The 17451-nt window shown below is 40.0% G+C and overlaps 1 protein-coding gene across 1 annotated transcript; it reads left to right on the top strand.

The window, feature by feature from the left end:
• The first annotated feature begins 4235 nt into the window (after positions 1 to 4235).
• LOC110050325 (uncharacterized) lies at positions 4236 to 17280 on the top strand. Its single transcript, XM_089293383.1, has 3 exons — positions 4236 to 4606; positions 7575 to 8063; positions 9045 to 17280. The coding sequence occupies exons 1-3, from the start codon at positions 4415 to 4417 to the stop codon at positions 16692 to 16694; spliced, it is 8331 nt and encodes a 2776-aa protein (XP_089149509.1). The 5' UTR covers positions 4236 to 4414; the 3' UTR covers positions 16695 to 17280.
• The last annotated feature ends 171 nt before the right edge of the window (positions 17281 to 17451 follow it).

The raw sequence follows: 17451 nt of genomic DNA, 5'->3' as shown, positions 1-17451 counted from the left end.
TTCTTTAGACGGCATAGCAGAACTTATAACGGGAAGCAGTAAATATGAGTTATTGACCAAGCTAGTTCGGTCAAGATAGCTGGCCTGATTGGCCAAGTTCTTGCGTGTTTATCGAGTGAGACGGAGTTGAGGTCCATAAACAAGCAAAACAAGAACTTGCCAATATCCAGCCGTCTTGACCGAAAAAGCTTGGTCAATAAAGGATTCATTACATAGAAAAGGAACACTATTTTCTTGCGGGACACAGCGGGTAATCCCGGGCGAGCAAGATAGCGTCATCTTGCCCTCTCGGGTAGCCAATCACAGCGCAGGATTTCGTTTATCTTGCCCACCCACAGTGCTAGCCATATAATAAAAGTCCCATCCTTAAATTTCTACACGTTCCCTTCCCCCCCCCCCCCGCCCTTCCTCCCACCCCTGCACCCATCCTTCCCTGATTAGGTCTGTTATACAAACTAGTATGGAATTAAGACTGATAACAGTTTTCTACATCGTACCTGATTTCAAAAAGGGGGAGATGGGCTACTTAAAGGAAAACGGCTTGACGGGTAGGTACGTAGAACTATTTGACTGGCGACTACGGTACTTTTTGGAGAAGAGCTGTGAGCTAGTCAAAAAAAATGACAAGTATAATTTGGAGTGATATTGTTCATCATGGACGTTTATGTGTCTCTTGTGGGTGCGGCCCGGGGGGGGGGGATCTGTTTGTTTGGGTATTTACCTACTACTTTACTCTCACCTTCTCCCTCCTCCCCTGTTTTTTTCTTTGAGTATTTCTTCCCCTTTTCCGAACATGTCTTATCGTGAATGAACACCCAGATATCTGCACGAGTGTTGTGCGACAAACAAAAATAAATCATTGGAGAAACTAAAAATATCCAGCAGCAAAGATTTTGTATGGAGAATTGTGTCTCAGTCAGTATTGCACTTCTTCAGAAATAAAAACCCACACTGTGGAAAGTGTTACACAGTGTTGTGACGTACGAGTGCCAAACAAAGACACAACGCACCTCGCATGACCACGATATATACGCGTGCACTTTCCATCGCGCAAATACGTCAACATTAGCCTGAAACGCCAATTATCTCGTCCTCCATCAACCTGGACCCCGAGAAGGGGTGAACCCTTATTTCATCTGGCCCACTAATACTTAACTCTCCCAAATCATCCATGCTAATATATGGTTTCACGATCATTACTATCCCCAAATTCGACTTGGAATCACTGTAATAAACATGCAATCACTTGAACAAAATTCAAATTTCACCGTTCGTGACATTAATTTTAACTGCTTAAGCTGACTGCTGTTAAAAATCTAATTATGCTAATTTTGTAGTTTTTACTCGCACTTGAAAATGATCTCCGAGAGGTCGAAACGTCGTGACTTTTTATCGATAGTTTTCATTACAAATCGATTTCTAAGAAATTACTCGTTAAATTCAAATTATCCCTCAAAATACTCCACTAACTTGCTTCCGTAGAGCATTACGTTAATTATTATTAAAATTCTATAAAGTCAAGTAGGTTATGTCTCAGATTTAATCTTAACGAAGTTTGTAAGCAAACTGAATGCATCTGTTCACGTGATTCCTTGTATCAGATCATATGATTGGTACGGAACAAGGCGGCAAAATCAAAACATGTGACGCAGTGTTCAGATAGCACGTGAATGAAAACATTTGCGAAAGCGAACGAGGCAGAAATTTCGTCTGAGATATCCTCAAAAATCCGCTCTGAAACTATTGAAATCCGGTTGAATTCCGAAAGAAAAAGCCAAATGATCAAGATAAACGAAAGATTCGAAATGTTTTTTGAGGTGAACGTTATATTCTTCATACAAGGAAAGAGGACGAAGGAAACTGATGTCGCTCTGACAAAGTGAAGTCGCTGTTGAAACCTGCGGAAATTTAGCCCACAACTAAACTGCTCGCATTTACAGAAGAATTAAAAGACAAAAGAACTGACAGAAAACATCCACTCAAATGAAGAGGAAACAAGTGTTCTTCAAAGAAAATTTCTCAGTCGGAGGTGATGATTGTGCCGTCTCTTATCAAGAAGCTCAATGGTGCTTGTTTTGAACACTCTGTGGGAATTCACAAGCCTCTTCGGGGTATGAGGTAGCCTTACTTAAGCTTAAATAAACTATTTCCCTAAGAAATTTTCAGATCTTTCCGCAAACTTTTTTCGGCCTAACTGTGTGCTCATTTACCGTAGTTGTTTCTGTTGTACGCGTGAACAAGCAAATTACTAAAACAACAAGGAGCTACAAGGAACGACACCTCGGCAATGTGAAATTTAAACGCTCACACAAATTTGAATGACAAGCTTACCGTAAATAAATTCATGTCGTTTTCAGTCTTCAGTCCTGGTCGCTGATGAAATATTTCGTGGTGAATAATAAAGACAATAGAGTGTTTCTGTGGCCGGATGGCCTGTGGAAAGAAAGTTGATCTTGGAAATTTTTCAAGAAACAATTTTTCAAAAAACATCTTTCTACATTTCCGCAGATATTAAAATAGTCAGCGACAAGCGCGCTTCCTGTTTTGTAGACATTAACGGTAAAGATAAATTCAGTACAATTTTGGATATCTTAAAACCAGACAAAAAAATAATTTTCCCTCTTTTGATGGCAATAGGTGCAGTATGTTATTATGGTCGGTCAGTAAATGGAACTCATCAAATTTGCAGATTTGTAGCACTACGAGTGTCTAGTAAAGGTGAACAAAAATACGAAATTAAAACAAATGCATAAAGGAGAATTTAAGTCACCTGAACGTCCTTTCTAATTAAAAAGCCTGTCATTGGGCCAGTGATTGTTTGATCTCGAGTAATATTTACAACAGCCCCTGTCAGGCTAAGTTTACTATTCTCTTTCGATCCTCCGCGATACCACATACTAAATGTGGTAACATTCAGTTATAGGTCTTTTCGTATTCGCAAAGAGATTTGCCGTGTAAATTGCAAAATTCAACTCCTACTCAGATCTGCGTTGCGCTCCCAGATTTCTGTCGTTTCTTATTTATTTGAAGCTTTTTTCGTTTCGTAAAAAATGACATGGATTTCGACTAAACACACGGCCCAGTATTACCATAAGCATTCCTATTTTTACGTTTAATACACAAAAGATAGCAAAAAAAAATTTAGGTGGTGGAAGATCAAAGATCAAACAATAAGACTTGGTTATAAAGCTGATCAAAGATGACATCGTTAGAAAACTATTGAAACCAAAGAAGACTAAAGAAGCTTCAAGACAGACAGATATGTACATTCTTTTTTAACAACCAACCTTTTATTTGCCACATAATAAAATACACACGAACATTTTTAGCATGCTGCAAACAGAAAGTTGAATTAAATTTCAGCTTTCTGCATTCAATTTCAACTGTTAGCACTAAATTTTTAACTATCTACACTGTTTGGAATTAATTGACGTGCTCTCACCCAATCAGCATGCTGAAATTTTTGCAGGTATATTATTAGGAATATATAAGCACTCGTATTTTTTTCAGAAAGACTACAAATTGCACTCGCACTGGCAATGTTTTTTAAGTCTGAAAAATTCACTTGTTGTGCGTGTTTTTTACAAATTGCACACAAAATCATTTGATTACCTATACTTATCTGGGTTGAAGAGCTCAAGACAAAAAAATAACAATTAAATAACTAAATAAATTAATAAGGAAACAGGAAAGAGGAAAAGATAGTTATGGAACCTCTATTGTAACTGCTTTGCTCAAACATGGCAGGAGAGAGGCTGTTTCTAACAGCTCTGATAGCTTGTTTAAACCTTGTAGTTACTTGTGTGAAAAAAAGAGTCCTTTCCCTAAACAGGAGTTTTTCGTTTCTTTGTTTGTATACTCGAAATTAACGTGCCTATGATCACAAAACGAATTTGATCTCGAAAAAAACGGCACAATGACTTGACCTGATCGTACAGTGTATCATTGTATTTTTGCTTTACCGTTTGTAAACACATCCTGTATTAACAGATGCATTTTAGTAATTTGATGTGTTGATGTTTGTGTTTATATTCGTTCCTTGCAACCAATCGAAAGCAATCTTTCTTACTCAAATGTTTGTAACAAACAAATTAAGCCTAAAGCGTCAAACTAACAGAGTTAGACAACACAAGACGCGCCAAACCTTATGGGACCTTATCTTTTGTTCTCTCGCGATTTGATGTAATCGCGAACAATTGTTGCCAAGAGTAACTATTGAAAAGTTGGTTTTTATTAGTTAAGCCAAATTAGCGTCGTACAACAAAAAACCAGTCTAGCATTTAGGTTTCAACGAGTCAACGCAGTGGGTTTAGAACGTACAAGCTAGAGCACGAAAACGTTCGAAATACGTTCGTTATGTCAACTGGATGAATTTTGCGGAACGACACCCGCCCTGGCGCAGCTGTAGACAAAGATGTCTCGTTTGTCCCGGGTGGAATCTCTAGAAGAAACAAGCTTCTCCAACTCGATCGAGCGGTCGGTTGGAGCTGCGGATGCGACACTGCAGCATCTCGCCTCGGCAAAGGAAACGTTTGGTGATTTGGAAGCAGCTTATCGGACGTTTAAACACGAGCTGGAGATAGTCAAAACGGAACATGCAGCCCAGGTAAGTACATTTTCCATTCTTTTATTGCCTGAGGTCGAAAACTGTGTCTTTAAGCCACAACTTCCTAGGCTGTAACTGGGTTTTCATTAACTTTTTCTGCAGGAAGGCAACTGCTTTTCACAGGCAGGCAAAACGTTTTAAACTGAAATTTTTATGAGAAACCTTTCTTTCAGATGGTCAAACCAGGCGGGCAAAATCCTCGTCCTCATAGCCGGTCAAATTGCCCAGTGCCCAGTCCTCTTTGAAATAGTTGTTTGTTCCTGACCAATGTGGTTCGCTTCTGCCTGATCATGTCTGGGGCCTTGTAGATCAATTGGCAGGGTAAAGCAACACTCAAAAAATTTTGGGAGCACCACGTTTCGTGTATTTAAATCTTAAGGATGTGAACGATTTTTCCTTTCCTTCTGACCTCATTCAATGTTGATAGGACTTATACCCAGTAAGATTTTTGACGATATAACACTTTTCACCTATTCTATCAATTCTTTCAATTTTTACTCCATATTCTCTGGGGCACGGTCTTTTACCACAGATTTAATGTGGTCTAATTATCTATACACACGAAACCCTTTGAAACTGAGAGCCGCAAGTCTAACTGTAAGAAATAAGAGGCATTGCAACACATCAGTAAATAACTTGGACAAAGTACAAATTGATATTGAGCTTGTCTTCATGACGTGAATTTTAATTGTCGTATAACCTTCGCTTCGCCTTGCGCTAGTGGAAAGTTCAATTTGCATTTTATTAAACTGTACTTAGTTCAATTACAATATGTGCAATCTTTCATTATAGCACCATTGTTTTTTCTTCTTGTGTACGCCATTACTCCTTATTAATTCATAAAGTTATTAGGACCTGTAGTTCATTTTCCAAACACTGAAACGTCCTTTAAGCACTTTCAAGGAAGCGAGGAACATACGCCCTTTTAAATCTTCACTTGTTCGCTGTGAAACTAAATTACGGAAAAGCAAATGAAAACCGTGACAGCAGTTATAAAATGGCGCAGAAAACATAAAAGAGGTTGAGTCCCCAGAGACTGAATTAGTGACTCCACGTTTGCATGAAAATAATTAAGTTTTAAGCGTGTAGGAAAGTTGATTTGATGTTGGGTCTCTGAAAAGATATTAATGTTAAGCATGTACAAAAACTTCGGTGATGCCTTTTGGGCAAACACGTATCCAAATCAACCAAAACGTGGGCTTTTGGTGTGTTTATCTCAAGCGTGTAAAAAAACTATTACTATAGTGTTCTATAGTATAATATCACCAATAAACTTGAACCAGGTACCATAGTTAGTCCCCTCCACTAACTATGCAGATACATACTATGCAATTTGCAACTTTCACTAATCGGTTTTAATCAGGGCGAAATTGAAATGGCGCGAGGGTCCCTGCATGTGCACGCAGTGGCCATATTACTACCGGATACATTACTTGCAAAAATTTCGGCCAAATTAAACCGTCCGAAATTTTTGAGCGTCCGATTAGTAATTTCTAAGTGTCCGAAATATTAACAGTAAAGCATAAATATTTTAAGTTAGTATATACCACACAAGTAAATAGTACTTTTCGCGCACGTTGATTGGCTAGCTCGGAGGTGATTAGCCAAGTACTATCCACCTCCGAGCATCGCACGGCGCGCCAATTTTTTTGTCTGACCATTTGTCGGCATATTGACACAAATAAAGTTACTCTTTCGTCCGCTAGTTATTCAGCTCGTGTGGTATATACTAAAACAATTATTCACCTCAGTGTCGGTGAAAGTGGTGGATATTTACCTGGCCGCTTCGCGGCTCGGTAAATATCCACCACCATTCACCTACACTTCGGTGAATAATTGTTAATTGTTCCAAAGCTCTGAGTGAACTTTAGTTGAGACACTCCTTGAGATACGTAACGGCTTCATAGAATTTGTGTTGTTTTTTTTTCGGTGTATCTGTAATAAAAAATCTTGAGGTTGCAGTAAAACTATCATTTTCATAGATGTTACAGTGTCGAAAGTAATAAGGCAATCACTTTGGTTTTGGTTTTGGTTTCACTCTGCGGTTTGATATTTGCTGAGTAGTCTAATTGGTAAGTTATTGGTTTGGTTTTGGTTTTACGACACTCAATTCGGAATATCGCTCTATTTTAGTCTAATGTATGTTTTGTAGGTGTCAGCAAGGTGTTCGAAATTTGTCCGAAATGTCAAAAATGCCAAAAAGTTAGAGTGCCTCTGAACCCACAATACAGAACTTTTTTAAAACTTTGCAAAAAGTTGCATCTTATCTCGCTATCACAATTCGATAATAAAAAATGGCGGTTACCGAACTCGTTTTTGAGTTATAAGCTCTTTTAAGAGCTTATAAAAAGCTAAAATTAAGGGTGTTTTTAACAGGTTATACTGTTGCTATGGTAACCTATAATGACATAAGGATTACCATTATTGGTTCACCAATGGCTAGGCATTTACGTGATACCAATATTGTAGTATCAATTGATGAACAGAGGTAGTATTCATCCGTCAAGGTATAGCTGTTGTGCAAAGTATTGTTCTATTTTTTGTTATTATTCCAAATAAATAAGTAACACCGTTGTTCAAAGAACCTTTTTTGCCAGCCAATATACGATATTGAAATGAATAACGAAGATTTAGCAAGAGAACGGTCAGATACCCATTGTAAGATAAAGGAGACTCTGCTAATTAGAGAATTCAGTGAAACCTACCCTAAATGATAATGTTAGCAGCGAAAAGCTTTATCTTTATTAGTTTGTATCTTTTAATATGCAAATGTTTTCAGCTTCTGTCATTCTTATTGACCCACAAATATTAATTAGTTACTTATCTTAAAATTGAAATTTAGTTTTTACTTCTAGTCTCAACGGTCACTTCTGAAGATGTATGTCACCGCTGTTTGCACGCTTGTTATTTCTTGTTAATAACAAAGATATGTTTCGTGGATTATAACCTTTCACGTAATTTTATCCAGGTTAACCAACTTCAGACCAGAATAGAGAGTCTTCAGAAGGCGAGGGAAGCGTTAGATGATCAGTTGAGTGAGTCAAAAAACGAATGCAGAAAATACCAAGAAGAACTAGTTACGATTAAACACGCCCTAGCAGAGAGAGACTGGGAGAAAGAAACCTTAGAGCGAGAAGTGACTTCATGTAAAAACGTCACCAATGTCCTACAAAAGGAAAAGGACGAACTGGAGCGGGAATTTGCCAATTTACAGCGGGAGCTGTCGTCCAGTACGACAGCACTTCTCCACAGAAGTACGGTGGAGGATAATGAGCAGCTACTTGCAGCAAAACAAGAGGCAGCCAATTGGGAAGAGAGTTATAACTGCCTAGTCCAGGAGAAGGAAGTTATCCAGAACGACTTGATGGAGCTACAAGATAAACTGGCTGGGATACAAGCAGAGTGCGAAAAGTCACAGAGGGAGCTAGTGAACTGCAGCAAAAATTACAGCATTAAGGTTTGTGAAATTTAGGCGTTTCCTTTGTGTTCAACTCTCGAGCCACTATTTTAATAGCCAAACCTGGAGGGGAAAGAGTGCATAAATATTTGGTTCAGGAAATTGAGATTGAAATAAATGTTACCTAGGACTTGGTCGAGGAACATTCGTTTGTTTCTCTTAAATAATCGGAGGTGATCGAAGTGAAATGATCTGTGACAGTCGAAGATAGAATAACCTTTGGATAATGTATGGAATTCTTCTGAAAGTAGCCGGAAATCTTTGCATAGCAAGTCCACAATCGCAGGCCGAAGTCCATGGACTGATATGAACAGAACGTTACACGGCTATGCTATCTCGTGTTATTGCGTGAGTAGGGGGCTTAAGCAAAAGCCGAAGACGACGGCAACGGGAACGTTTTAATGGAAATGTTTAATGAGCAGACCAATAATAATGCACTCGCGTAATGAATTGTTTTTACATTTCGTGGCTGTCTTTGGCAAAACAAAGCGTGAACTGAACAAGCTTTGTATACTTTGGAAAACGTGAGGGACGACGACTAATTTTTGTTAATTTCTCATGGGACTGATAGCTGGCACTTTATATTTAGTTTGAGCGGGCTTTAAAACAGGTCGGTGTACCGACCATTTCTGTAGACAATTGCGAAATTCCAAGGTATAGTACTAAAATGGAAGTTCATTTTGTACTAGCTGTCCGTCAGGCCCTTTGCGTCGCGGTCGTCAGTGCTTAAACTCCCTAATATCCAACTCGCGGTTCGATTTTTCTTTGTGCATACACTTTTCTGAAGCTTTAATTTCGTGCATATACTGGAAAATTAAGTCAGTCGATGGATATTTTCCGATATACAAGTCATGTGTACTGTAGAAATGATTAGCTCCTTTCGGCTGATAATATTTGTAAGAAAATACGTTTGACCAACAGATCATAATCTCTTGGTGTGATAGATTTCCATATTGTCATTAACGTTTTCATATAACACAGGTTTCTAAACTGGAGATGCAGCTTCAAAACGCAAGTAAGCAAAGAGAAAACTTTAAGATACAGCTCGGTGAATCACGCGACGAACTCCGCAAAAACAAAGAAACTCAGTCTCTGCTGCAGAGGGAGGTCCTTGAGATACAGAAACAAGCTGAGGACTCCAAAGGAGAACTCGTTGCTAAAACGCGCCAAGTTGAAAAGTTAGAAACGGCCAATAAGGACCTCGTGTCACGGGTTGAAGATCTAAAAGAGCAACTGTCTAAGCAGAGAATATCCATGGAACTACATGCAACCCAGAGTAAAGTTGTAGAAACAGAAATGAACCTGTCACAAGTAAAGATCGCCGAGTTAGACACAAGTCTTCAGTCAATAAAAGCCGAAAGAGACGATCTTCAAAGAGAGTTATCTGCCATGTCAAGCAAACTGACAACCATGGAAGACGCTAACAGGAAAAGCTTGGACAAAGTTGCAGAACTGGACATGGAAAACTCTAGATTGCGCGATAACATCGCTGGACTGGAATCGGATATGTTTGCCCAAGGAAGAAGATTCTCGCAGTTGCAGCCCACTTACGTTCAAGCCAAAGATGAAATCGAACATCTTACTGTTAAACTCGAGGAATCCTTAATTAGAATTAGTCAACTGGAGTCCAGCTATGAAACGGCAATACGCGAAAGAGATGATGTAAGAGAGGAACTCACGTTATCCGAGCGAAGGATTGCAGAAACAAAATCTCTTTTGCAGAAGACTGAGGATGCTAGTAACGAGGTTGAACAGAAGTTGGCGGCTATGAAAAGCCAAATGTTCAAGTACGAGGGTCAAATTGAGAGTGCATCAAAGCAGAAGACGAATTTTAAAGCGGAGCTAGAAGAGGAACGATCAAACGTCACAAGACTGAAAAGAGAGCTGGCAAAGGCACAGAGCCGTTATGAAGAGTCTCAGAGGAACTCAGAGTCAAGCAGAAAGGCGTCCGATAAAAAGGATGAGATCATCGAGGATCTCAGAGCATCAATGACTGCTTACGAGCTCAAGACTGAGTCCTTGTTCAGTGAAGTTAGCAAGCTTCAAGCTCAGATGGAGATCATTGAGGAAGAAAAACGAGCACTGCAAGAAGAGACGTTAGATGCACACAAGAGAATTCGAGACGTAACTGCCGATAACAGACAGAACTCAGAAGAAAACGAGAAACTAAACCTTGAAATGCAGTCGTTTTACAAGAGGTTGTCGGAGCTACAAGCGTCCTATAACGCATGCGAGCATGAGAAATACGATTTTCAACACCAAACCATGGCACTACAGCAACAAGTCACAAAGCTGGAGGCTGAGCTCGAAGAAGCCGTCAATCAACGTTCTACCTGCGAAGTTAGAATGCAAGAATATTCTGCTACTTACAGTGCTGTCAGCCAAGAAGCTACTTTACTTAAAACGCAGCTCATGGAGCAACAGCGCGTAAACGACGAGCTACGTAAGGAAATAGCAGAAAGGGAGGCATCGTTACAACAACTTCACGAAAAACTGAACGTGTTAAACGTTGACTTCGATGCTTGTCGAGAAGAGCTGACAAATGTGAAGGGTATGCGCGAAATGGGTGAAAAGGAGAAGAAAATGCTACACAACCAACTTATGGTCAAGCAGGAAGAACATTCTCGAGCGCAAGGCTTGTATGAAACGACGCTGAAACGCAAGCAGCAGCTTGAAGCAGACTATCTTGCAGCACAGAAAAAGATTGCTAACATGGATTCTAGTTTCAAGAGGTCTGTGGCCGCTGAGAAGGCTAGAGAACTAGATCACGAGCGTTCAAGATCGAGTGAGCTAGCCAGAGAACTTGCGTCATACAAGAGCAAAGTCAGTTCGCTGGAGTCCATATCAGCACTCACGAAGAACGATATACAAGGTGCTCTCGATGAATTAGAAGAAACAGAAAATAAAATGTCAATTTTGAAACAAGAGCTAGAGGAAGCAGTTGCAAACAAGGAAGAACGAATGCAAAAGCTGATCATTCTAGAGAAGAGAAACTCGGAGCTTGAACAGGAGGTATTGGCTTGCAGGCAGGTGAAAGAAAAAGCAGAAGAGGAACTCCACATAATGCGTACTCGAATCGCGAAGTATGAATCACAAATCGAGACCATGCAAGATCAAAGGACACAGCTTAAAGACCAGCTAGATGAGATCAACACAAAACTTATTTATGACAAGGAGAACATTATGCGACTGGAAAGTCAAGTTACCGAAGAAAAGAAGATAAACGAGACTGTCAACAAAGCAATCCTCAGGAAAGATCAACTAGTGGAAGAACTTCATATGAAGATCAGATCTGCAGAGGCTGAATTAGAGAAGGCAAAAAGCGAGCTGATGTCCTTTAAGGTTACAACTGAGGGATTGCGTGCAGAGAAAAGTGAATACGAAGGAAGGTTGACCTCATACAAAGAGAAACTGGAACAGCGTGAGCAAGAAGTGTTTGCTCTTAGAGACTCTGTCATGAAGTTGGAACAAGAGTTAAGTACTTCTAAGTTTAAGATTGTCAGCCTTGAGGCCCAAGTGTCGAGCCTTCATTTTGATAAGGACGAATACAAAACGCAATGGGAAAGTTCTCAAACAGGCATTACGAAGATGAAAAAAGAATTAAAAGTGTGTCAAAATCAGGTTCAGGAAAAGAACAGAGCTTGCGAAAGTCTGAGTTTGGAGTTAAAAGAAAAAGATATCGCGTTGGAAAAGGCGATTAACGACAAGGTGGCCTTGGAAACGGAGGTGACAGCTTTGCAACAGGACCTGGATTCCTTGGGAGTTAACTATGAAAGGAGTCAGTCAAGAGCAAAAGAGCTCGAAGATAGCTTAGATGAAGCTAACGCGAGCATCTCCAGGCTTGAGTTAAGCAGTTTCCATGATGAAAGTGGAGAGCTGGAAAAGACATCTTATGAGAAGATCTGGGAAGTTGAAGCTCTGTACAAACAAAGTGAAGACAGAGAAAGATCACTCAGACAAAAAATTGATGACCACAAAAACAAGATTAAACGACTTGAGATGGAGAATAAAGCGGCACATCAAGAAACTCTGGAGTACAGCCGCGAAAACGGAACGCTTCAGACTAAAATACAGGAGTACGAGTTGGCTATTGACAAGTACGACCTAGAGAAGAAAAATCTCAAAGAGGAGCTGGTAACCTTACACGGTAAATTGACGGACTTAGAGGTAAAATATGATTATGAAATCCGCGAGAAGGATTCGGTCAAACGCCATCTTGAGAGTGCTCTTCAAAGAGTATCGAGTAGCCATGATGAGTTTTTGAAGAATGACAAACTGCTTATAGAGCAAAGAATCGGGGCGGACGCCATGAAGAAAGAGATGGACGAGAAAGAGCTTTTGATGGACCAATTAAGAGCTAGCAAACTCTACTTAGAGGAAAGCATCGAAACACTGAGACACACACTAGCGGAATCTCGCGAAGGCTGTGGAAGAACGAAGCTCGAGAAAGAACGATTACAACAGGAAATTTTATCCTTAACAACATCTAATGCTGACTATGAAGCGCGAATTCAAAAAGTGGCCCTTGAAAGAGACCGACTCATAACTGAGTACCAGTCTGCTATGGCAAAACTAGCGTCGTTTGAACATCAAATAATGGAACAGGACCGTGAGAAACAAGCACTATGTGGTAAAGTGGAAGAATGGAAGAACAGTTCCTTGATGCACCAAGACAGTCACATGTCATCTGATCAGCAGATTACTAATCTAGAAGGCACCATCAACATTCTTAAGACCGATGCAATCAAGAAAGAGGGAGAGGTTAGAGAGCTTCAAGCGAAGAACACAAACTTAGAAATAGAGGCAGATTCTTTCAAGAAAAGGCTGCATACGGTAGAAGTGGAATACAAAGAGTTGGCTGAACGGTATCAGAGCCTTGAACTTCAAAGTAAATCTCTTCCACGACTTCAAGCTAGTGAAAATGCAAATTCTGTTTTTCAAGAAAAAATTCAAACTCTAGAAAGAGAGGTCATGATGCAAAGGAGAAAAATTGTCGAGTTGGAAGCAAGCAGCCGAGCATTTCTTGAGAAGGAAGCTGAGCTCCAAGAAAATCTTTTTGCTGCTCGGACTTTAGAGTCTCAATGGGAATCGAAATACGATGTAATCCAAGCAAGAAAGAGCGAAATTGAGCAAGACCTCATAGCGCTTCAAAAAGAATTCACTCCGTTGAAAGATGACCACCGTCATTCAGTTGTTAAATTGGAGACTGTTAATACGGAAATACAAGAGGCACGAAAAAAGATATTAAAATTAGAAATGGAGATCAACAATGCACAAAATGCACGAATGCAACTGGAGCAACAAGTTCAAGAGTACATAGAAACGCTGAAGAACAGAGACGACGAACTGTTAAGTACACAGCGAACCCTCCAAGAAGCTCGCGTGCTATTGGAACACAAAGGCCTGGATGGTAAAGAGTCGTCCGCAGAGCACGTGGTGAAGGAGAACCAAAAGCTAGAAAAAGACATCTTCGTGCTACGTCAGGAGTTAATCAGCACGCAAAGTTTGTTAACTGCTGCAACTAGGGACCGAGATGAGGCGGAAAAAGAGGTGTTTAACATGAAGAGGATTGTTACAGAAATGCAAGGAAACCTGAATGCATCGCAACAACATATTCAGGAACTCCAAAATAGCGTCAACGTTTGCCAAAGAAAAATGACGACTTCTGAAGAAGGGCAGCAAAAGGCAATTATCGAGCAAGTTACACTCAGGTCACAGCTAGATGAGGCCAACAAAAGGATGGTTTACAGTAAGGAAGAATTCTTTGAAAAGCAAAGAGAGTTGTTCAGCCTCAGGGCCTTGGTTGAAAATTACAAGAAGGAACTGGCGAAGAACGATAGCTGGCAAAAAGAACAAAGCACCAAAATCAAGCTCTTAGAAGATGAACTTCGATCGTCAAAGCTGAGAATTGCTTGTGGGAGTGACGACTATAACAACGTAAGCCAAGAACTAGCAAGGCTGAAGCTACAGCTTGACGAGAAAGACAAGTGTATATTAGTAACCGAAGAGAACATCAAGAAACTTTTTAAAGAAAATAACAAGCTGCGACTTGAATTATCTGACAGTCAGGCTCTCGAATCGATACACAAGCAGAATTTGAACGATTCAAAACACAAAGCCGACTTCCTTCAAGAAGAAACCATGTCTTTGCGTCAGAAGATGTCATACTTAGAAGCTCAGAACTCTACAAAAGAGGAAGAGCTTCGAGATAGCAAGAAGGAATTACTGGCCTTAAAGAGAAGTAATTTTGGAATCAAGTCTAAATACGAATCACTTCAACGACAGACCTGGGAATTACGGGAGGAATTATCGATGGCTAAAGCAAAGCAAAGCATTCTCCAACACGACGAATCCACCGTGTTAACCGAGAAGACATTTGGACGTATCGAAGAATCTGTTTCAAGACACCAATCGTCTTTCATTTGGAAAAACGAAGAACATGTGCGCGAGATTTCTCGATTGGAGGAGAAAGTACTTGATCTCAAATCCAAGCTATCTGAAGTAACAAGACAGCAAGAAAAGCTAGAGTGTGAGGTGATTTGGAGAACAAGAAGGATTGGAGATCTAGAAGGGCGAATATTGAAAAATACTAAACAGCAGGACTACTCTGACGGGAATAATTTACAACTGAATGTGGAAACTCTCCAGCAGGAACTTAACGCTTCTAAGAACACAATCATGCGGTTGGAAGAATGCCGCGACTCTTGCGAAAAGAAGATAAAAGTTACGGAAGAAAAGCTTCGCTTAGCTGAGCAGAAAGCCCTTCAAATGGAGTCAGCTTACCTTTCGAGCCAGGAAAGTTGCGATTTAGTACACAAAAAATTTCTCGAGACTCAAAAAAGATTATCTGTAATAGAAACATCTCCTCAGCGCCGCGAATCTCTAGATGATGTACTGAAAGGACTGCTAAGGCAAGAAGATGAAGTGAAGAGATTGATAGACGAGGCCAGAAGAAGTAATGGCAACTTAAGAGAGGAACTTGAGAGAACCGAGAGAACTAGAAAAGAATCTGAAGTTATGCTAGCAGAAAATAAAGCTACCAATAGCATTCAAATGGAGAGTCTTAAGACGGAGCTTTCACAATTTAGAGATGATTACCAGCGAATATACAAGGAGAAGCAAAATCTGTCTGCTGATTTTCAAAAACTCGAGCTGCAAATCTCTTGCTGGGAAAAAAGCTACCATGACATAAAGCAAGAGAATGGTGATCTGCACTTCCAACTTAGCGTTTTGCAACAACGTTTCTCCCAGCTACAAGAAACCACAGGAATTGTGAAACAGGAAAGTCGCTATGTTAGCTCCGCTGATGTCACTCCACAAAGTAGCGAAATGCAGCAACTCAAGGAAGACAAAGGAAAGCTGAACGGCGAAGTAGCGTCCCTCAACATATTGCTTTCATCTTATAAGGAGAAACTTGATTCACTTCACTCGGAAAAGTTACAGTTACACGTTAAACTTGAGGAATCCAAAAAGAAAATGTTTAGTCTTGAACAAACCAACAGTACCCTCATCGCTGAGAAGAGTCGACTCGAACAACAGGTCTCCATTGCAAACAAGGTAAGCGACGTGGGTCTGAAAGAACTAGACAGAGAGAAGGACACTGCAAAAATGTTTGAGCTTCGAATCGATTTGGAGAAGGTGTCAAAAGAGAGGGATTATCTACAACACATGCTTGATGGTTTGCAAAAGCAATTTTTGGATTATAAGTTGAATGATGGAATCCACACCTCGCTTGAGATTGACAGCCGCATTGATAGTTATAGGCGGGAGATCGATGAGAAAAATGTAATGATTGACAACCTTCGCACGGAGACTGTACAACTACAAGCGGGAATTGAGAGCGCCAAGAAAGAACTCGCCGAAAAGTCATTTCTCTCTGAGAGGCAGAGCTTCCAGGTAGAAGAATTTAAAAAGGAAGCAGATTCGCTGAGAGCTGTGCTTGCTGAGAACGTGAAAGAAAACGGGACTTTGAAATTGAGACTGAACGATACTTGCAAGGAGCGGGATTTCCTCTTTAAGAACAAGTGTTCGTTAGAGTATGACCTGTCAGTTTCAAGGAGGAAGATGTCTGAAGCCCAGAATCTTGCCATGACTGGAAACTCTAGAAAGGATCAAGAGCTTTCCATTGTGCAGAGCAAATACGCCAAACTGGAAAACGACTTCAAAGAAGTCAAGCAGCAAAATGAGACAATGAAATTAGAAATGGAACTACAAATAAAAACAGAACTCTGGAGTAAACAGGAATGTATCTACGAGCTGGAAAAAGAAGCCAGAAAACTAAAGGCAGAAAATGATTATCACGAACGAGTCATGGAGGAGAAGAACACCAACTTGAGCAAACTGCGCTTGCAAATAGCGTCCTCACAAAAGGAAATCGGAAAACTAGAAAAGGAACTTTTCGTGACTAAAGAAGCTTACGAGAAATCCGAACGACGGATGAGAGAAATATTCAAATGTGAACACGAGCTGCTGACAATTGAAGATCTTCGCTCTCTTGTTAGCTCCTCAGCAGTTCTGAGTGTGCGCAGTTTGTCCGTAACGGAACACAGCTTCACTGGTAGAAGAGTAACCGAGGACCATAGCTTAAGCTTAAGCAGTATTCATCCCAATTTTAAATCACAGTTGAAGTAGACAAGCTTGATCTTAGAAAGAGACTGGGCCTATCGATGTGAATTTCGCTAATAAGTACAGATTCAGAGAAATCTTTCATGAACTTACAGAACGAAAAGGGTGTGGCAAACAATTTTTGGAATTAATAGTTGTTACAATGTTTTTTTCATAAATTTAAATCCGACATGTGATTAAGTATCTCATAAATGAGATTCGTGCTAGCGCAGTGTTAAACAGAAACCGACTGAAAGTCTTCAAGACTTAGAGCAATAGGAATTTTAGACTAGCCCAAATGCAGTCACTGTCTTAGCTCGGATACGAACTGATTTTTTTTGGAAACTTTTAATTTCGTCTGAATACGTTCAGATTTTGCTAAGCTACAATTTGTCAGGCGCAAGTATCAGGCTACTGATGTATATGATGAACTTTGATCAACTGACTTAATCATTTATCAACAAAAAGTGTGTTCCTTGATTTGAACTCGTAAATCAAAGGCGTCCTCTAAAACAGTTTGCACCGTTATGTCTACAGCGATTCTATGTTTACTTTTGTTTGAGGTAGAGATATGTAACGGTTTTCAAGGTAATAAATATTTTACAAAGTAAAACTCTACGTTTTTTGTGCAGTTGTACCGAAAAGTTGGATTGAAAACAACTTGGAGATTGTCTTGATTTACCTCCAAATTCTCACCTCTGAAAGCAAAAGAAATGTGTGGCAATGAACAACAAGAATTTATAACCCAACTAAGCTAATGCTTTCCAGCTACTCTCTCTCTTTT

Source organism: Orbicella faveolata, unplaced genomic scaffold, assembly GCF_042242905.1.
Source record: "Orbicella faveolata isolate gen_17 unplaced genomic scaffold, um_ofav_v1 contig_25, whole genome shotgun sequence".
Lineage (NCBI taxonomy): Eukaryota > Metazoa > Cnidaria > Anthozoa > Scleractinia > Merulinidae > Orbicella > Orbicella faveolata.
The sequence above is the reverse complement of the archived record's forward strand: the minus strand, read 5'-3'. Positions and strand labels throughout refer to the sequence as shown.